Source organism: Sebastes umbrosus, chromosome 15, assembly GCF_015220745.1.
Source record: "Sebastes umbrosus isolate fSebUmb1 chromosome 15, fSebUmb1.pri, whole genome shotgun sequence".
Taxonomy (NCBI): Eukaryota; Metazoa; Chordata; class Actinopteri; order Perciformes; family Sebastidae; genus Sebastes; species Sebastes umbrosus.
In genome coordinates this window covers 4093531-4116003 of record NC_051283.1, presented here as the reverse complement: position 1 = coordinate 4116003, position 22473 = coordinate 4093531, and the positions used below count along the sequence as shown (strand labels likewise).

Here is a 22473-nt window from a genome sequence, read left to right as displayed (position 1 = left end):
TCGCCCACAAGGGGAAAAAATATATATATATATATAATTGTACATAATGTGAAATATTTCACAGTATAATACTTACTTTTAGCAGGGCGAAACCCTGAAATACAGATGAGAGAAAACAATGTTAGAGAATGATTCACATTTCATTTTGTGCTTCACTATCACAGTCAAATAAAGAGATTGAGTTACCAGAAGTACCACACTAAATATGCAGGACGAGACTATCACAGGTATTTATTTGAATTCATCAGAGGAATAAAAACATCTCTGTTCCTCACCGTTATTGTTCCTCCTCCAGATGAAGAGTCCAGCGATGCAGACCGCCAGCAGCAGCAGCAGCAGTCCTACAACAACTCCAATAACAGGACCAGCAGGGAACCCTGCAGGAGGAACTGGAACCAAAACAGAACATTCACACTTTGGGTTCATTCACACTGTGTGCTGTGTGGTTCTGAAAGTGTTTTCAGTGGTAATGCCTCAGTTCTGGATATGACTTTCATTTCAAATCAACATTCAGGCAGTGCTGTCAGTCATTATTGGTCAAACAAATGTGTAGTAAATAAAAACCCTGACAAAGAGGTTCACAGCTTATCAGTAGTTTAAGTGGGTACAGTAAACCAGGAGTTCAAGATATGAAAGCTTTATTTAGCGCCATCTATGTGTGAAAAGCCATCAAACTTGGCAGCACCTCTCAGAGTAAATGTCAGCACCGGTCCTCTAAATGTGGTTGCTGTTGCACGTTTTTAAGACTAATGGCTGGTTATGTAATACAGTGGTTCTCAAACTTTAGAATAATCAGGTTGGTGTTCGCGACAAGCACTGATGTAATAAACCATAACTTGGAAAATTTCACAGACAGTCCCACTGTAGACAAATAGCACAACATATCAGAAACTTTGCACCTGTAGCTGACGGGTTAAGACGCCGACCACGAACCACAATTTCCCCAGTTTGAGCAACAGATTTTCGTTGCGTCTTTCTCCCTCGTTTCCTGTCATCTCAATACTGTCTCCAGTAAAGGCACAAACTGTCACTGCTCTACTTTGTTTAATGTGAGTTTATATGGTTTTTTGAAGCATTTGTTTTTACATTTGTATTATGTGTTGTGTTTTTCTGACAACAAAGTTGAAGTTAACATTTTGGCACTATACACACTAGTTTCTGATAAGTTCTTCCTTAATTATGGTCTAAATGTCCACCAAATCTTACAGGAATCTGTTGCAAATAAATAAACAAATATACAAGTATATACCAGTCTTACCCCAGTTGGTCCTGATCACCGTTTTGTCCAGTCTGGTGGTGATGTCGTCCACCACACCAGAGAGATGAAACACACAGTCATACCTCCTCCAGTCTTCAGGTGCGACTGATGACAGGTTCAGCTCAACTCTCATCTGGAAGGTTCCATCGTGGTTGGGGAGGATCTCTCCGAGGTCCACGTCCTCATGAATCTCCTCTCCATCTCTCCTCCAGAACATCATGGCTCTGTTGGGGTAGAAACCTGTAGCGTGGCAGCTGACTGGAGAGGAGGGAGTCTTCTGGAGGAGAGACACTGAGACAGACACAGATGAGTCTGTACTGAGACACCAGGATGTGTCAGGATATTATTTTCATTGGAATGATAGAGTGCCTTAGAAACACTGAGTCCATGTACAACAGTACATCTTGCCATATGATCCTACCTGTTCTCTGCAGAAAGCTCCTCCCATAGTGTAGGTACTTCCTCAGCAAGTCAGGACACATATGGATGTATACGTTTTTGTTGTATTCTAATCTATCTTTGTCATTATCCCATCTAAGTTTGGTGATGAAAGCCTATTGTTTTGGAGCAGTCCATGTCAGCGTCTGCAGGTCTAATGCAAGGAAGTCTTCACCATCATAACCGTACTGATTATAACCAACAACCTCTCCAGTCTTGTCGTCACACTCACAGCCGATCATCCTCTGAAAAATGTGGGAATCTGAGAGAGAGACAGAGACAGAAAAAATAGACATCCCAGCACAGCCAATTATGAACAGCTAATAGCTAGGGCTGTCAAAGTAAACACAATAATAAAGCATTAACGCAAATTAGTTTTAACGCCATTCATTTCTTTAACGCATTAATGCAACTAGTGATTTTTAGGTTGTAGCGGGCTCAGTGTTAAAGCTAGAGTGAAGATACTGGCATCATATGAAACTAGAAAACATAAAGAATCCATTGGTACCAACCATGTCATACTTGTCAATTACCTTGACCTCTGACCTCCAGATATGTGAATGTAAATGGGTTCTATGGGTACCCACGAGTCTCCCCTTTACAGACATGCCCACTTTATGATAATCACATGCAGTCTGGGGCATAGTCATAGTCAAGTCAGCACACTGACACACTGACAGCTGTTGTTGCCTGTTGGGCTGCAGTTTACCATGTTATGATTTGAGCATATTTTTTATGCTAAATGCAGTACCTGTGAGGGTTTCTGGACATCATTTGTCATTGTTTTGTGTTGTTAATGGATATCCAATAATAAATATATACATATATTTGCATAAAGCCGTCTATTTGCCCACTCCCATGTTGATAAGAGTATTATATACTTGACAAATCTCCCTTTAAGGATCATTTTGAACAGATAAAAATGTGTGATTAATTTGCGATTAATCGCGATGAACTATGGACAATCATGCGATTATTCACGATTAAACATTTTCATCGATTGCCAGCCCTAATAATATCACATCTTCACCACAGAGACACACTGATCCACAGTGGAAGCCAATCATCATCTGGGCAGTGTGGATGGCTCACAGAGAGGCAGAGACGACTAGGAAACAGAGTGAAACTTGTCTGTATTGTCTGTATCAAAAAGCACTAGAGAAGCCAGGGATGTGTATCTACATCTCACATCAGAGAGAGAAATCATTTTACCCGTAAAAAGTTACATATGAACATAAACATACTGTACCTCCAGTTTGGTTTAAGCGCTGCTTCAGGCTGTCCAAGTTGGCTCTGAAGAACTGCTGGCTACCAAAACACTTCAGAGAATACCACTCCAGGTGTTGTGGGTCATCCTTCAATAGTTCCCTCATCCAGTCCTGTTTGGGTTCTGGGGTCTTGATGTTGCTGTCACAGTAACCAACCTGCACTTCATCAACCATCACAATACCCACAAACTCTGGGAAGTTTGGGACTCCAGAAGTTACAGTAAGGAAATATTTCAGGGAGTGTTTCACTGCAAGACAAAGAAGGTTTTTAATTGGATTTTAAACATTTTTGAGGGGTTGATTGATTAACCCATTTGTGCCCGCAACTGAAATTTTGTGTTTTGGGCTTGCCTCAGCACAAATTTGAAGAAATTTTCAAAATCGGTCAAACCGATTGGCTGAAAAGTGAGTTTATCTTATTATACTTTATCTAGCATTTGGGCACATGGGCCTACTGTTTTTGCACTCCTTTATATTTTAGGTAAAAACAGTAGTCACGTGCCCTCAGATGAGATACAGTAGTATGATAAGAAAATGGCTGTATCTCAGAAACTACAAAGGGCACAATCAAGTATTTGGTATCTATGAACTCATACAAAGTTGAATATCAAAGATATGCACACATATGCAGTGTAAAAAGTGTGATTTTTCATGTAATCTTTCAAAGTTGTGCTTTTAGATACTTGCCCAAAGTATGTCCGTACCAATTTTCAAATCTTTTGACCGATCAGAACAAATGTGTCCTTATCATACTAAATACAATCTTTGGGCACAAATGGGTTAAGTGGTTGTCAATTACCCAAAAAAGGAGAATTTTAAAATATGTTGAATTACTTTGAGCTACAAAAGAATATGTTATAGACCCATTCTCATTACTAATAGATAGATAGATAGATAGATGTACTTTATTGATCCCAAATTGGGAAATTCTTGTGTTACAGCAGCAGGTTATTCAGGCAATGCACAGGGACCATACATATACAATAAATATACATATCAACACTAGAGGTAATAGCTACAGGATACACAATATAAAGAATATGAACTGGGAAAAAAACGTTTTAGCAACTTGTGTTTGATTGATTATTTCTCTGTTGTTACAATGCTAATTGGCATTGTATTTTACATCGTTGGAAAGCCTGTTTATTTACCTTCACAATGATGTCCAACTTGTAAGGATCATGCATTTGTGGGATGAGCAGCACAGCTGATTATGTGGGTAGCGCCCAAGAAAAACTTGCCAAAATGCTCTGCCAATGGTAAACAGTGTATTCTACTGTTGGTATTGACTCTTGTTTTGAGTTGTTTGGTGGATTGGATGATTGAACTCTCTATCAGTAACAAGGAACAAACAAGACATATTGGCTTTTTTACACTTTATTCATTTAATACACCGTCAGGAGCCTCAGTAGCGGTGGAGGATCCATACGCAGCCACAACAGCCTGGCACCTCCTCCTCATGCTGGTCACCAACCTGGTCACATGTTGCTGTGGGATGGCGTTCTATTCCTCAACCAGGATTGGTTGCAGGTCAGCCAACGAGGTTGTGTCGGTAACTCTAACACGTACAGCACGCCCAAGCTGTTCCCACAAGTGTTGAATTGGGTTGAGGTGTGGACTCTTGGCAGGCCGTTCCATTCTCTCTACTCCCACATTGTGGAGGTAGTCTGTGATAACCCTGGCCCTGTGGGGGCGAGCGTTGTCATCTTGGAGGATGAAGTTAGGTGCGAGATTGTGGAGATATTGGATCGCCACTGGCTGCAGAATCTCATCCCGATATCTCCCTGCATTGAGATGGCCTTCAATGATGACAAGCCTTGTTTTGCCAGTGAGGGTAATAATTAATAATAAGTACCTAAGTACAGTTTTGAGGTACATACTGTGGTTCAATCCCCGGCTGCTCCGGTCACAAGTCAATGTGTCCTTGAGCAAGACACTTAACCCCAAATTGCTCCTGAAGGCATAGCCACCGGTGTGTGAATGAGTATTTAGATTAGATCCTGATGGGCAAAGTTGGCCCCTTAGCAGTCTTTTCCATCAGTCCATTTACCATTTACCAATATAAAAATAAAAATAACAAATAATTTCATTTCAAAATTTATTTTGAAAATTAAAAATAAAGAAAAAGAGAATTATCATACCAACAAGTGGACAGCCAGAAAGAAATAGTATTTACATACAAGGAAAAGCATAAAAAGAAATGGTCAAATACTTGATGCCTAGATTTACATATTCGAAAAGGAGTGAGAAGAATTACAAATGTATTTAATCCAACCCCTTCTCCATAAGTCATTCATTAATAATTAACCAGCTTCCTTATTGCGCAATACATATACTCTAATTAAATTTGTTTACTATAATTAATACCTTTTATCTCTGTCATACAGAAATATAAATGAATTACTGATATAATTATCCTTATCAAACTATACATTTGTTATCAATCCAGAATACCAATTCATGACCTATAATACAACTTAATCACAATACCAATTCATTACTTATAATATAACTTAATCACAATACCAATTCATTACCTTATATATATATAGCAGCCAATCAGATGAGCAGCTTTCATCAGAGAGATTTATTAAATGACAGAAAGTTGTGGAATTCAGCATCCTCTTCTATGATCACTGCCCCGCTGTCAACACAAGTAGTAAATAAAGTGAAATCCTTGTCATATTGGTGTCCACATTATGCCGGACATTTGTTTTTATGGTGAACAGGATATTAGTTGCTCGCCCACAAGGGGGAAAATATATATATTTGTATATAATGTGAAATATTTCACAGTATAATACTTACTGTTAGCAGGGCGAAACCCTGAAATACAGATGAGAGAAAACAATGTTAGAAAATGAAAGCAGAAAAAGAAAAAACAGCACTTTGTGCTTCACTACCACTTGTCAAATAAATGGATTGAGTTACCAGAAGTACCACACTAAATATGCAGGACGAGACTATCACAGGTATTTATTTTAATTCATCAGAGGAATAAAAACATCTCTGTTCCTCACCGTTATTGTTCCTCCTCCGGATGAAGAGTCCAGCGATGCAGACCGCCAGCAGCAGCAGCAGCAGTCCTACAACAACTCCAATAACAGGACCAGCAGGGAACCCTGCAGGAGGAACTGGAACCAAAACAGAACATTCACACTTTGGGTTCATTCACACTGTGTGCTGTGTGGTTCTGAAAGTGTTTTCAGTGGTAATGCCTCAGTTCTGGATATGACTTTCATTTTAAATTGTATGTTCATTCAGGCAGTGCTGTCAATCATTATTGGTCAAACAAATGTGTAGTAAATAAAAACCCTGAGAAAAGTTCACAGCTTATCAGTAGTTTAAGTGGGTACAGTAAACCAGGAGTTCAAGATGTAAAACCTTTATTTAGTGCCATCTATGTGTGAAAAGCCATCAAACTTGGCAGCACCTCTCAGAGTAAATGTCAGCACCGGTCCTCTAAATGTGGTTGCTGTTGCACGTTTTTAAGACTTATGGCTGGTTATGTAATACAGTGGTTCTCAATCTGTTCAAGTCTTGATCCCCCAGAATAATCCGGTTGGTGTTCGGGACCCCCCCAGCCAGGCGTAAACAACTGTTTCTACGTGTGATTTTGAGTGATTATAGTGAATGCTCTGATTAATAAATGTAGGATAAATAATATGAGGTGTAGTGACTTTTAAGAAACAAATATCAAAATCTATAAGCCACTGAGGGACGGACGGGAGAACTTGTTCGGAAGCGTGCTCTACAAACAAATCAATGTCCAGTGCGCTGTGTAACGTTATATCAGTTACATTTATTTACACTTTCACATCTCACCATCATGTTCTTCCCCCGTTTCCATTCAGTGGGATCTAATTCAACAATGTTTCATATGGCAAGGCTCGTCACGGCACGGCACGGCCTTGCACGGCTCGGCACGGTCAAAAACTGTTTGGCTCTCAGTCTCACACACCCCTGATCCTAATCAGGAGAGCTTACCTATATGCGCTTTCATGTCCATGTTACACCCTGTGGTCAGTGCTAGAACTGCAGGCATAGATTAAAGGGACTATTTGTAACTTTCAGAAATGCTTCTTAACAGCGAGACATGTGGCCGTGAAATCAACGAAAGTCAGCGTCGGGCTCGCGCTTGCTCGCTCTCAATATACCTGAACGAGCATCGCTCAAAACAGTGAGGCGACACACGTCAGCTAAAACCACAATATCACTCTATATTTCAGCTGCTTGGCAGTAATGTTAGCTGACCAGACGAAGGTCTCTCCATGAACATGATTTAGATCTGATCCTAGTGTTGGCTTTTCCTGCCTAAGTGCAGGCTGAGGCAGCGGGGCTGTGCAGCATGTCTCCTCTGCTCTCTCCGCCCGCAGCCGGAGAGAGCAAAGGAGACACCGGCACCCGGTCGGTAACGAGAAGACAACGTAACTCTCTGCACAGTTCGGTCACTTCACAAGACACGGAAAGCCTCTGTTGGTCTGGAGGAGCTGCAGCAGTTATTTCTGCACAAACGTCCCCTGTGCATTCACTAGATATTCTCAGAGCTAAACTAACTCTTCTGCAGTGTGGAGTGAGCGCGCGTTCACGTCTAGAGGTGGAGCTAGCTGAGCTGTCTGAGTGAAGGAGAGCAGGCAGAGGAGGATGGTACAGCGGCTATACGCGAACGCGCATATGCGAGCGCGCATTTGTGACGACCCGCTACATTTATGCGCGTACAAAGTTACAAATAGTCCCTTTAATTGTGACATCCACAGATAAAAGTAAAACAAACAAAAAACGACATTAAGGCTCCAACATAAGGCTTTGTTTGTGTGTTTAGTTTGGTTTAGTTTGATCAGCTAGTGTTGAGCCCCTTGAACAGGGGAAATAGTGCGAGAGAAGGATGAATAAATCACACACGCAGCTCTTCCCTTCACTCGTCTCTGTATTGAGTTACATTTTAAATGTAATGCAATGTAAACAAAACTCATACATTTAGACATCAGAACTCAGTTTCTGGAGCACAGTGATCATGGCTTAATTACATTTTTAACTTTCTCTAAACCATTTAAATTATCTTTCTAACTGTTTCTAAATGTTCTTAATTCAAATACAGCATGAAGTCTCTCTTATGAAATGTATTTGAACCTTTTAGCTCACTGGACACATGAATTCACGTCTTAATGTTATAAAATCAACAACTGCATACACATATATGAATGTAACAACCTAGATTAAATGCCGACGACAAAGTAAACAGACGCGATCCCCCTACTGGAACCCCGAGGCATTACCAACAGATCAACGCAAAATCAACCCACACACACAAGGATCTGCATCACCTATCTGCATTATTCCTCTTTCTATTTCACTGCATATGTGCTGCATAGTCTCTACAGTGACCAGTGTTGATGCATATTTACATCCAAAAATTAAATGACATGTCCTGAAAATGATACAGTAATAACTGAGACAACAAAGAAATTAGCTTTTCTCTAAATAAATTAATTATGCCTGAAAAATTAATTATTCATGCATTATTCTTGCCTGTCACATACTCCCCCTCAAAACAGATGTTGTCCTCAACATGCTAACCTTTGACCTTTAGTGCAAATAAGGGGTTAAAGTGCATACCATAAAAATATATCCCTAGTACCACTTCAGACTAACAATCCTGCTACATTTTATCTTGTATAGTGCAGTTTTACAGACTGGAACTCTTTTCATACATTCCTTCAGACATGGGTAAATACCCAGTGTCCATTTTTTCTCTTTTGGTCATTTGTTTGACCTCCTTTATTACGCATTGTTTCGACACAGTCCATTGCTGCCTTGCTAACAGTTCTGTTTGTGCAGCATGTCCAAGTCAACTACACTCTCCTTTAATACAGGTCCATGAGTGTGATATGATAGACTGCAACAGTGTCATGTAAATGTGTATATTGAGTGTATCCACTGTCAAAAGTTCCTCATGTTCAACAGTCCATTTGAATGTGAATTATGTGTTGAACAATCCCTTTTTTCTTTTTTCTTTGAGTGTAATGTACGTGCATTTACTCAGTCCAGTGGTGTGTAATGTTTCTACCTTCCATCTCAATAGCACTGCTGGAAGTGGTATGGCGGCACAGTGAGTGTCCATGGCACTTTAAAGTTTGTATGCCAAGGTGTTGTCCTCAGGTTGTAGCATGCAGGTGAGCCAAGCTTATCATATGTGAAGACCTTGGGCCGTCTGTGTTGTCGTCTAGGCCGCTGACGCTCCTCACTGCTGGGATCACTTGGACCAGGTAATGGAACAGCATCCTCAACAGGTAGGTCCTCCACATAACTGTTCTCTCTCGCCAATAAGTGCTCCATTTGGTTTGTTGTTTCTTGTTCTTTCTCTGGTTCAGGTGCTATGTTTTCCTCAGGGTGTATGCATTCAATCTCCACAGGTGTACTAGTGCACACAGGATTCACTGTCTCAGGTGTGCATGTCTTGGATTGCTGCTCAAGTGTCACAAGATGATACTCATCATCTTCCTCTTCCTCTGACTGCTCCGCTTCCTCATTTCTCTCCACACTTTTTTTCTTTGTGCGTGGCTGTACTGGGGTTTCCAGTGGCAAGTGGTCACATGGGAGGAGAAGATTACGATGTAAAATCCTTGATCTCCCTTTTCCTTTTTCAGGTCCGAGTTCATAAACAGGGATATCTTCACTCACTTGACGCACAACTGTGTGGATAGTATCCTCCCAGTGGTTTCTCAGTTTTCCTGGACCACCACGGGGTGTCATGTTCCTGATTAAAACACGATCACCAGGCTGTAGCACTGAGCTTTTCACCTTACTGTCATAGTGTCTCTTGCTTCTCATGGCAGCTTTGTGAGCATTTTGTCTTGTGATCTCGTACGCTTCTTCCATGCCCTGCTTCCACTTTTCCATGTAGTTATGATGATTACGGTCTCCTTGTTCTGATGTCAAGTTGAACAACATATCAACTGGCAACCGTGGAGAGCGCCCATACAACAAGTTAAAAGGTGAAAAACCAGTCACTTCACTGCGAGTACAATTGTATGCGTAAATCAGTTTGTTTAGTGAGTCTTTCCAGTTAGTCTTTTGTCTCTCTGTGAGGGTCTTTAACATCTGGAGCAGTGTTCGGTTAAACTGCTCTACCTGTCCGTTCCCTTGGGGGTGGTAGGGAGTGGTTCTCGACCCAGCAACTCCACAGTACTTTTTCAGTTGAGCGAACAGTTGGTTTTCAAATTCGCCACCCTGATCATGGTGTATTCTTGTTGGGAAGCCAAATTTCAGTGCATAGACTTTAAAGATCTTGTCTGCAGCTGTTTTGTCTGATTTGGAAGTTGTGGCGTAAGCCTGGGCAAAACGTGTAAAATGGTCAATGATTACAAGAATATACTCATAACCACCCTTACACTTGTCAAGGTGCAAGAAATCAACTGAAACAAGTTCAAACGGTTGAGTGGTTACAATGTTCGTCAGTGGTGCTCTTGTCCCATGGCTTGGCTTCTTGTGCTTGAGGCACACACATCTTCTCATGACATAATCCTCGATCTCCCGTTGCATATACGGCCAGTAAAACCGGTCCCGTACCAGGGATGTAGTCCTTTCTACACCCTGATGACCCATTTCATCGTGAAGTTCTTTTAACACTGTAGTTTTGTGTGCTTCTGGAAGCACCAGCTGTTTTCTGCTTGCAGTTTTCCTGAACAACACTCCACCCTCAGAAATCTCCAACTTATCCCACTCTCTAAGGAGACATAAGATCTGTGAACTGAGTTGTTTGAGTTCTGGACCTGATGGTCGTTTTTCTGCCAGTTTGAACTGAATCACTGATCCGACAGTGGGGTCATTCCTTTGGTCATGTTTGATTTGTCCTGCTGTTAGTGTAATGAGGGGCGTGTCTGTAGCTATTGCTGCACATTGTACTGAGACACCCATGGACCATAATACACTGGATTCATCCTGACTTTCCACTGCCTGTGTAGCTGCTCCAATCACATCATGTGATATTTCCTCTGAACACTCTTTCATGAATATTTCCATATCTAAAGGCATTCTGGACAGACTGTCTGCGTCAATGTTTTCCTTACCCGGACGGTATTTGATTGTGAAGTGGAAATCTGCCAGTTCTGCTACCCATCGACACCCTGTTGCATTCAGTTTGGCAGTGGACAGTACATAGATAAGTGGGTTGTTGTCACTGTAGACGGTGAAGAATGGTGCATAGTACAGGTAATCACGGAATTTTTCTGTGATCGCCCACTTGAGGGCTAGGAACTCCAACTTTCCTGAATGTAGATGGTAGTTTTTCTCCGCTGTAGTTAAAGTTCGGGAGCCATAAGCAATCACACGAAGCTTTTCATTCTGCCTTTGGTACAATACAGCACCTAATCCCTGGTTGGAAGCATCAGTATGGATGATGAATGGCTGTGAAAACTCTGGGAAGCCTAGAACAGGAGGCTGAGTGAGACAGTCTATCAACTGTTCCAAGATTGACTGGTGCATGTCAGTCCACTTAATGGGTGTGTTGGATGGAACTCCTCTGCTGTTTCATTTTGTTTGCCACTTCCTCTTTTTGTTGTTCAGTGTTTCAGTTTCTACAGGTGCTTTAAACAGGTCATACAAGGGGCTGGCAATACGTGAAAAATCTTTGATATACTGCCGGTAATAACTTAATAGTCCCAAGATTGCTCTTATCTCACCAACAGTACCTGGATGTTTGTTTTTCAGGGCCCTGACAGCAGCAGTATCGGCAGGGTCCACCCGGTTTCCCTCAGCAGACACAATTCTTCCAAGGTACCGTACTTCTACTTTAAACAGGTCACACTTTCTGGGCTTCAGTTTTATCCCGTGCCCTCTCAGTCGTTGCAGCACCCTTCTGACATCACTGACATGATCCTCAAATGTTCTGCTAAACACAAGAACATCATCAAGATATGGCACACATATTTCATTCCTTAAGCCGTCCAAGCACTCTTCCATGCAGCGCTGGAATGCTGCAGGTGCATTCATAAGCCCAAACGGAATTCGGCCCCACTCATACAGGCCTCAGGGGGTCACAAAAGCTGTTAGATGCTTACTGTCCTCGGTCATGAACCCCTGGTGGTATGCCTTGCCCTGGTCCAGCAGTGAGAAGAGGGTGTTCAACCCTCCCAGGTTGTCCATAATGTCCTGTACTCTGGGGATGGGGTGGCGATCTGGGTGAGTTTTCCTGTTAAGCTCCCTGTAGTCGATACATAAGCGGAGAGTGCTATCCTTTTTTCTCACACAGACGACTGGAGAGGAGAAGGAAGAGGTAGACTTTTCAACCCACCCTTGTGCTATCAAGTCCTGTAAGTAGTCTTTCATCTCTTTGTGTAAGGGTTTTGGAACAGAGAGATATTTTCTTGACACTGGATCAGCATCTTTTAGCGAAATGTTCATTTGCAGGTTTTTTACACAGCCTATGTCGTCATCAGAGCTGGAGAATGACTCTGACTCTTCTCTTAACATCTGACTGACTATTTGTCTCTGGTGTTCATCAAGGTGAGCCAAATCAACAGGAGGACTCCACTGTTCGTGGACAGGGGCACTTTCACTGGAGCTCTGGGCTTTGACATGGTGAATGGACGCAGTAGGTAGGTGGTCTGTTTTAAATATATTTGCAGGATATACTGAACTGACTGATTGTACAGTCCCAATAATAGTCCTTCCTGACAGTGTAATGTCATGACTCGTAGGGTTTTGCACACTAACAATGATTTTTGGGGCCATGCCTGCCTACACTAACACAAGAGTATCACAAAACTCTAATCCTTCAGGCCACTGTGGGTTCTCATGAGGCTCGAAAATCAGAGTCTTATCCTCTTTGAAAGCTGGGGCCTGTACTCGACACTCAATTTGAACGGAGCTACGTTTAGGCACACTCACCCTCTCATTTGCTGTTCCTACATTATGGTCACAAATCTGTCCTACACTCACAGCATTAATAAAGGTCTTTGCTTTGTTTTTCTTAAGATGAGGAAAAGACATTTTTACTGCCTTCACAAGCTTCTCTTTGACTCCATGTGTTGTCTGGTTTTGCAGACTGTCCAGCACAAGACGTTCAATGACATTAAAGCCAATAATAGGACATTGTTGTTGGCTGCCTTTTAGTACTAGCATGGGTATTAGCAACTCATCATCATTAGCAGCAAGTTTAAAGGACACTTCGAGCCAACCACTGTATGGCATGTCTGTCCCGTTGGCTGCTTCAATTTGTAACGGGTCAAGAGGGTCAACAAGTTCAGCAACATCCCTTAGCGGCACATCAGGTAAGTGTCTCCCTTTAAATACCTCATCTATAGCACAAACTTGTGAACCTGTATCCCAAAGTGCCTGAATTTTGAGTTTGTGCAGGAAACACCTGATGAGGCACTTCTTCCCTACTAACTCCCTTACAGTAGGTATTTTCTCTGGAGCACTATTTTCTTTGCCCTTGGGTTTCTCAGATGACCGTGTTGCCTGTTTCGTAATACTTGAACATGTATATGGCTTACAATGTCTTTTGTGTGCAGGCCAGTGGGTTCCCTGACAGTCTTTTGAGCAGTACAGTGTGGTTTTACAAATTGAGCAACATTTTAGCTCCTCACTGTCTTTTTCTTCTTTGCAACTTGCACAACGTTGGGACTTATCCATGTTGTCGGTTGCTCCATGTCCCGTGGAAGCAACCTCCCTTAGTTTAAAGGGCTCCTTCTAGTGGGTTCCACTACCCTCTGTGCCTTGCAACCTGCCCTGAAATGTTCACTGCTTCCACATCTAAAGCAATGCTGACAGTAATCTTCGCCTGCTTGAATACAAGCATAACATCTAGGACGGGGGCGTGGTGCTTGGTAATTTCGCTGTGGTGCAAACCTTTGTTGGAACTGAGCTGTTTCCCTCATCTGCGCAGGGCTGAATGCTGGCCGGTACTCCTGTGCTGCTGCTGGTGGCTGCTGGTGGTACACTGGCATGGCATTTGACTCAGCTTTATAAGGTGAGGGTTGTGGGGGTGAAAACACTGGATAAGGGGCAGACATATTAGCTGGTTCTCTGCTTGGTGGGGAATACTGTGGGGGCACAGGTGTGGACCTTTGGATGGTTTCCCTGATTTGGGAGACTTCAGCTCTCAGATCTTTCAACAGCACCATGTCAGAGCGAATTTCTTTGATTTCGGACAGCAGATCAGGAGGAAGTGAAGTGGCTGTGTTTTGCTGGGTGGTGCTTTTCTTTTCCACTGGAACTTCACTGGACTGGACTGTATTCACATTCGTTGCTCGTGATGGGGCAGCATGTTTCTTTTTGTCCTGTCTCTCCTTTTCATTGGTGCATGCAACGTTCAGTTTCTCCAGTAGCAGCTCATCTGAGGTGTTTGTCTGCAGGAGGTAAGGCTGCAGGTCACTTTTGATATTGTCATTCTGTAGGCCAGTCAGGACAGTATGCATGAATAGACTCTGGACTAGTGCTGGGTCATATTTTAAGTTTGACTCATCTTCCTGAGAAGCAAACAGAATTTTCTGTCTCATGTCCATTGCCCTTATCAGGAAGTTTTGAGGTGTCTCTTTACTGCTCTGGACTTCAGAGGTGAGTTGTTTATATAACTTAGTGGCACCTCTCTCCTGGTAATGAGACCTGAGAATTCTGCAGAGGGCGGGCAGCGTAAGTTTTTCCTTCCCCTCAAGGTAACTTCGTAACTGCAGGTCTGGTGTGATGGCGTGGATTACAGCATCAATGATCTCTGACTCTGGGTAGCCCTTATTGAGCCCATTTTCAATTTGTCTGGCCAGACTGGAAAAGGTTAGCTTATCTTTTTGTCCTGGCTCTCCTATTTGGCCTGCCATCTTAAAGTCTTTGCGCCATATAGAGCTGTTAGGAGGTGCTAGCGCCATGTTCTTTGCTGGAGTGCTGGAACTGGCAGGGGGGGTCATGCTTATGTTCATGAGGTCATGCATTTCATTCTCTTTTTCTTGTAATGACAGTCTTAGCTCCTCTACCTCTTTCTGGAGGTTTTCCTGTCTGTCAGTTTGATGCAAAATTTCACTCTCAGTTAGGTTTGTTGCCATTTGGATTTTGTCTATTATGTCTTGAATGTTAAGAAGTTCTGACAAACCTTTATCCTCTCGGTCATCCAATTGCACCCGTTCAAGGTACCTCATGACGTGTGAAATTAATTGACTGCGTGTTTTACCAGTCACATGTTCCTTTCCTGGTCCAGAAATCAGAAGTTCATTGCACACTTTAATCAGTTGTTCAACAGTCAGTTTGTATAATGCTCCTTTAATCTCCAGCTTCTCGAATTCAGACTCCATTTTATCAAAGGAGCGGGCAGAAGTAGTGAAACGAGGGTTTATCTGACTCAATTGGTTCTTTGCTGCTCCCTAATGGTCACTTTGCTCACTTCAGGATACAAGTCGCCAATGTTTGTCTGAAGACCACCTCGACCGCCTTGCCAACTCCTTTCTCCGATGCCTGGGTAGTTTGAGGAGATGATCAACCAGAGGATTCCACTTGTAGCTCAGTGATGATCCTCAAGCTAAACATCTCAGCGGTGCCTCCAAATGTTGTGCCCCTTAAACAGGGTAAATAGTGAGAGAGAAGGATGAATGAATCACACACGCAGCTCTTCCCTTCACTCGTCTCTGTATTGAGTCACATTTTAAATGTAATGCAATGTAAACAAAACTCATACATTTAGACATCAGAACTCAGTTTCTGGACCACAGTGATCATGGCTTAATTACCTTTTTAACTTTCTCTAAACCATTTAAATTATCTTTCTAACTGTTTCTAAATGTTTTCTTAATTCAAATAAAGCATGAAGTCTCTCTTATGAAATGTATTTGAACCTTTTAGCTCACTGGAGACATGAATTCACGTCTTAATGTTATAAAATCAACAACTGCATACACATATATGAATGTAACAGCCTAGCTTAAATGCCGACGACAAAGTAACCAGACGGACTCTACGACGGGACCACGATGCATCCGACAGCTAGCTTACATATCAACAGCGTTAGCTAGAAACTTTCAAACACAATACAGAGTACAACATGTGCACTTTTCCTCTCTAATGAACAACAACAACGTATAACGAATTCTTAACAACATGTGTTTACAACGTTATAGTGCTTTGTGGACGTTATTTACCTTAAACAGGGGAAATAGTGAGAGAGAAGGATGAATGAATCACACGCAGCTCTTCCCTTCACTCGTCTCTGTATTGAGTGAGGAAGAGGAGCGCGATCCCCCTAATGGAGCCCCGAGGCATTACCAACAGATCAACGCACAATCAACCCACACACACAAGGATCTGCATCACCTATCTGCATTATTCCTCTTTCTATTTCACTGCATATGTGCTGCATAGTCTCTACAGTGACCAGTGTTGATGCATATTTACATCCAAAAACTAAATGACATGTCCTGAAAAACAAAGAAATTAGCTTTTCTCTAAATAAATGAATTATGCCTGAAAAATTAATTATTCTTGCATTATTCTTGCCTGTCACACTAGCTCCTAGGTGTTGTCCAATGTGCTCCAGGCACTGTGGATTTCTGATGCATTTCGTGACTTTTTCTCTCCCCCCGACCCGCCGGAAATGCCCCGTCAGAAACTCACCTGCATGCACACTTTGATTCTCACAAACACACTCAATAAAAACTATTCTATATCACTGTTAGAGGCAATGTAATGTAAATTACATTCCCCGGTATAAAATAAGTTTTTCCTTTTTAATATGTTATCCCGACCCCCAGGTTGAGAACCACTAATGTAATAAACCATAACTTGGAAAATTTCACAGACAGTCCCACTGTAGACAAATAGCACAACATAAACTTTGCACCTGTAGCTGACGGGTTAAAACGCCGACCACGAACCACAACGTCCCCAGTTTGAGCCACAGATCTTTGTTGCATCTTTCTCTGCCTCCTTTCCTGTCATCTCAATGCTGTCTCCAGTAAAGGCACAGACTGTCACTGCTCTACTTTGTTTTATGTGAGTTTATATGGCTTTTTTTAAGCATTTCTTTTTACATTTGTATTATGTTTTATGTTTTTATGTTTTCTGTGTTTTACCTAGCTGCGAGACAAATTGCTCCTGGGGGACAACAAAGTTGAAGTTAACATTATGGCACTATACACACTAGTTTCTAATAAGTTCTTCCTTAATTATGGTCTAACTGTCCACCAAATGTTACAGGAATCTGTTGCAAATAAATAAACAAATATACAAGTATATTCCAGTCTTACCCCAGTTGGTCCTGATCACTGCTTTGTCCAGTCTGGTGACGATGTCGTCCACCACACCAGAGAGATGAAACACACAGTCGTACCTCCTCCAGTCTTCAGGTGCGACTGATGACAGGTTCAGCTCAACACTCATCTGGAAGGATCCATCGTGGTTGGGGAGGATCGCTCCGTGGTCCACGTCCTAATGAATCTCCTCTCCATCTTTCCTCCAGAACATCATGGCTCTGTCGGGGGAGAAACCTGTAGCGTGGCAGCTGACTGGAGAGGAGGGAGTCTTCTGGAGGAGAGACACTGAGGGACGCTCTGGGGAGAGAGACAGACACAGATGAGTCTGTACTGAGACACCAGGATGTGTCAGGATATTATTTTCATTGGAATGATACAGAGCCTTAGAAGGACTGAGACCATGTACAACAGTACATCTTGCCATGTGATCCTACCTGTTCTCTGCAGAAAGCTCCTCCCATACTGTAGGTACTTCCTCAGCCAGTCAGGACATACTGTATGTGGATGTAGTAGTTTTTGTTGTATTCTAATCTAGCTTTGTCATTATCCCATCGAAGTTTGGTGATGAAAGCCTGTTGTTTTGGAGCGGTCCATGTCAGCGTCTGCAAGTCCAACACAAGGAAGTCTTCTCCATCATAACCGTACTGACTAAAACCAACAACCTCTCCAGTCTCGTCGTCCCACTCACAGCCGCTCATCCTCTGTAGAATGTGGACATCTGAGAGAGAGACAGAAAAAAGATACATCTCAGTACAGCCAGCTCCTTTACCATTCTACCTTCTGTTTTAGAGGGGTGGGGTACAGGGGATGTTCAGGAGTAGATAAATAGTCAACAGTAGATGTCACATAGAAGTGGTGTACATCATCTGAAAGCTGGGAACCTGGAGATTCATTTCAGATGCAGCACGGTGTAGCAAGTTGTTCTAGTCATAAATCAGAATTAAAATGTATTAATAATGGATGAATAGATTAAAATAAATAGTGAAAGTGTATAAGAGCGTAGAACATTATGATAGAAGTATATGATGGTCATTCCCATGCTCTATTATGTCTCATAAGTTGTTGCAGCATTTTTTGGTTTGATATTTGTTACAGATTTGTTGCTAAATTTAACCATTTTTTACCACTGGAGTATAGATAAAAATGATCACTAATCCCTCCAAAATACCACATTAAGACACCAAGACCTTGAGGAACACCATAGAAAAAGCCATGCTGTGATTTGGTATCAAAAACGTTTGACATTTGGAGATTTCTACAAGAATTACATTTTTTTTGCAATTCTGTAAACTGCTCAGAAACCCCCTTATTGTCAATCTAGCTAGGAAAACCATCCATCCTCTGAATGCGCTAGGTCTCTAGTTGGTGGTTGTAAAGTTTCATGAGGCTGTGATTATGCTAGAGGTCACCACAGGTCATTTTATGCAGTGAGGTCAAGTTTAAAAAAATGGTCTCACTATACTGAAATGTCTCCTATGGGGACTAACATCATCACACATGAATACAGTTGGGCTCATTGGATCCACAAGAGTCTCAGCTTTACAGTGATACCCAATTTATATAATTCAAGACTGTTTAAGGACCCCAGTATGCAGAAATATTCAAATACACCATTTTAGAATAGGCGGAAATAACAGGTTTATACTACATTAAAAAAAACTGCATGTGATTATCATAAAGTGTGCATGTGTAAAGTCAAGGGACTACTTTGAAAATCGCCATGGCAGTTTTTCCTCGCCAAAATTTAGCGTAACTTTGCAGCGTTATTTAGTATTATCTTCCCGACAAGCTAGTATGACATGGTTGGTAGCAATGCATTCCTTAGATTTTCTAGTTTCATATGATAACAGTATCATCACTCAGTGCAACAACCTCTTAAAGAGATTAAGGGGTTAACAGATAATATGACATCTTCACCACAGAGACACACACACATTGGCTCAGTGTGTTTAGACTGTAAGCTATGTCTCACCTCAGAGGGAGGAAACATTTCACCAGTAAAAAGTTACATATGAACATAAACTGTACCTCCAGTTTGGTTTAAGCGCTGCTTCAGGCTGTCCAAGTTGGCTCTGAAGAACTGCTGGCTACCTAAACACTTCAGAGAATACGACTTCAGGTGTTGTTGCTCATCCCTTGCTAGTTTCCTCATCCAGTCCTGTTTGAGTTCAAGGGTCTTGATGTTGCTGTCATAGTAACCCACCAGCACTTCATTGGTCATCACGGTAGCCACAAACTCTGGGAAGTTTGGGACTCCAGAAGTTGCAGTAATGATATGTTTCAGGGAGTGTTTCACTGCAAGACAAAGAAGGTTTTGAATCGGATTTTAAACATTCTTGAGGGGTTGATTGATTAACCCATTTGTGCACACAACTGAAATTTTGAGTTTTGGACTTACCTCAGCACAAATTTGAAGAAATTTTCAAAATCGGTCAAACCATTTGGCTGAAAAGTGAGTTTTTCTTATCATACTTTATCTAGCCTTTGGGCACATGGGACTACTGGTTTTGCACTCCTTTATATTTTAGGTAAAAACAGTCACGTGTCCTCAGATGAAATATACAGTAGTATGATAAGAAAATGACTGTATCTCAGAAACTACAAAGGGCACACTCAAGTATTTGGTATCTATGAACTCATACAAAGTTGAATATCAAAGATATGCACACACACACATATATACAGATGTAGGCAAAGTTGTTGGTAACGTTCCGTTAAAGAGAGAAAAACCCACAATGGTCACTGAAATAACTTGAAACTGACAAAAATAATAATAAATAAAAAATTACTGAAAATGAACTAATGAAAATCAGATTGTCTTTGAATTGTGGTTCAACAGAATCATTTTAAAAAACAAACTAATGAAACTGGCCAGGACAAAAATGATGGTACCCCTAGAAAAGATGTAAAATAATGTGACCATAGGGACATATTAAACTAAGGTGTGTCCTGTAATTAGCATCACAGGTATCTTCAAACTTGTAATCAGTCAGTCTGCCTATTTAAAGGGTGAAAAGTAGTCACTGTGCTGTTCGGCATCATGGTGTGTACCACACTGAACATGGACCACAGAAAGCTAAGGAGAGAGTTGTCTCAGGAGATCAGAAAGAACATTATAGACCTTCATGTTAAAGGTAAAGGCTATAAAACCATCTCCAAGCAGCTTGATGTTCCTGTGACTACAGCTGCACATATTATTCAGAAGTTTAAGGTCCATGGGACTGTAGCCTACCTCCCTGGACGTGGCCGCAAGGGGAAAATTGATGACATATTGAAGAGACGGATAATACGAATGGTAACCAAAGAGCCCAGAACAACTTCCAAAGAGATTAGAGGTGAACTCCAAGGTCAAGGTACATCAGTGTCAGATCGCACCATCCGTCACTGTTTGAGCCAAAGTGGACTTAATGGAAGACGACCCAGGAGGACACCAAATCATAAAAAAGCGAGACTGGAATTTTCCAAAATGCATATTGACAAGCCACAAAGCTTCTGGGAGAATGTCCTTTGGACAGATGAGACAAAACTGGAGCTTTTTTGGCAAGTCACATCAGCTCTATGTTCACAGACGAAGAGATGAAGCATCCAAAGAAAAGAACACTGTACCTAATGTGAAACATGGAGGAGGCTCGGTTATGTTATGGGGCTGCTTTGTTGCATCTGGCACAGGGTGTCTTGAATCTGTGCAATGAAATCTCAAGACTATCAAGGCATTCTGGAGCGAAATGTGCTGCCCAGTGTCAGAAAGCTTGGTCTCAGTTGCAGGTCATGGGTCCTCAAACAGGATAATGACCCAAAACACAGCGAAAAACACCCAAGAATGGCTAAGAACAAAACATTGGACTATTCTGAAGTGGCCTTCTATGAGCCCTGATCTAAATCCTATTGAACATCTGTGGAAGGAGCTGAAACATGCATTCGGAGAAGGCACCCTTCAAACCTGAGACAGCTGGAGCAGTTTGCTCACGAGGAGTGGGCCAACATATCTGTCGACAGGTGCAGAAGTCTCATTGAGAGTTACAGAAATCACTTGATTGCAGTGATTGCCTCAAAAGGTTGTGCAACAAAATATTAAGTTAAGCGTACCATCATTTTTGTCTAGGCCAGTTTCATTAGTTTGTTTTTTTAAATGATTCTGCTGAACCATAATTCAAAAACAATATCTGATTTTCATTAGTTAATTTTCAGTGAATTTTTATTTATTATTACTTTTGTCAGTTTCAAGTTATTTCAGTGACCATTGTGGGTTTTTCTCTCTTTAACGGAACGTTACCAACAACTTTGCCTACGTCTGTATATACTGGAAAAACAAAGTTCGGAAACTTGTGTTTGGTGGATTATTTCTCTGTTGTTACAATGCTAATCGGCATTGTATTTTACATCGTTGGAAAGCCTGTTTATTTACCTTCACAATGATGTCCAACTTGTAAGGATCATGCATTTGTGGGATGAGCAGCACAGCTGATTATGTGGGTAGCGCCCAAGAAAAATTTGCCAAAATGCTCTGCCAATGGTAAAAAGTGTATTCTCATAAGGCTACCAGGAAGCCTGCAATGACTGCCCTTCACCGTCAGGCCCGTTTGCGCTGGTGTCGACAACACAGACAATGGAACCTGAACATGTGGGGGAATGTCATGTTCAGTGATGAGTCCAGGTTCTATCTGCGAAAGTTGAATGGCAGGATCAAAGTATGGAGACGACGCGGAGAATGCTATGCTGATTGTTGCACCAATCGAGTAACAGCTTTTGGTGGTTGGCATCGCCCTCACTGGCAAAACAAGACTTTTCATCAATGAAGGCCATCTCAATGCACTGAGATATCGGGATGAGATTCTGCAGCCAGTGGCAATACCATATCTCCACAATCTGGCACCTAACTTCATCCTCCAAGATGACAACGCTCACCCCCACAGAGCCAGGGTTATCACAGACTACCTCCACAATGTGGGAGTAGAGAGAATGGAACGGCCTGCCAAGAGTCCAGACCTCAACCCAATTCAACACTTGTGGGATCAGCTTGGGCGTGCTGTACATGTTAGAGTGACCAACACAACCTCGTTGGCTGACCTGCAACGAATCCTGGTTGAGGAATGGAACGCCATCCCACAGCAACGTGTGACCAGGTTGGTGACCAGCATGAGGAGGAGGTGCCAGGCTGTTGTGGCTGCGTATGGATCTTCCACCGCTACTGAGGCTCCCTGACATATTGTAATAAATGAATAAAGTGTAAAATTGTCTTGTTTGTTCCTTGTTACTGATAGAGAGTTCAATCATC

The 22473-nt window shown here is 42.0% G+C and overlaps 2 protein-coding genes across 7 annotated transcripts in view; both read right to left on the bottom strand.

The window, feature by feature from the left end:
* Positions 1–22473, bottom strand: part of LOC119502682 (major histocompatibility complex class I-related gene protein-like) — a 334522-nt gene that overhangs the window by 260689 nt on the left and 51360 nt on the right. For 2 of the 6 annotated variants that reach the window (XM_037793767.1, XM_037793769.1), the window contains exon 2: positions 19227–19493. The exons of 3 other annotated variants lie outside the window; for them this stretch is intronic. In XM_037793767.1, coding sequence (XP_037649695.1) covers positions 19227–19493 — 267 coding nt within the window. Of the gene's footprint in view, positions 1–2945; positions 3213–19226; positions 19494–22473 lie in introns of all 6 variants that reach the window. One more of the 6 variants, XM_037793768.1, reaches the window with a different exon arrangement.
* Positions 1–22473, bottom strand: part of LOC119502696 (major histocompatibility complex class I-related gene protein-like) — a 93418-nt gene that overhangs the window by 32962 nt on the left and 37983 nt on the right. The gene's annotated exons all lie outside the window — the stretch shown is intronic.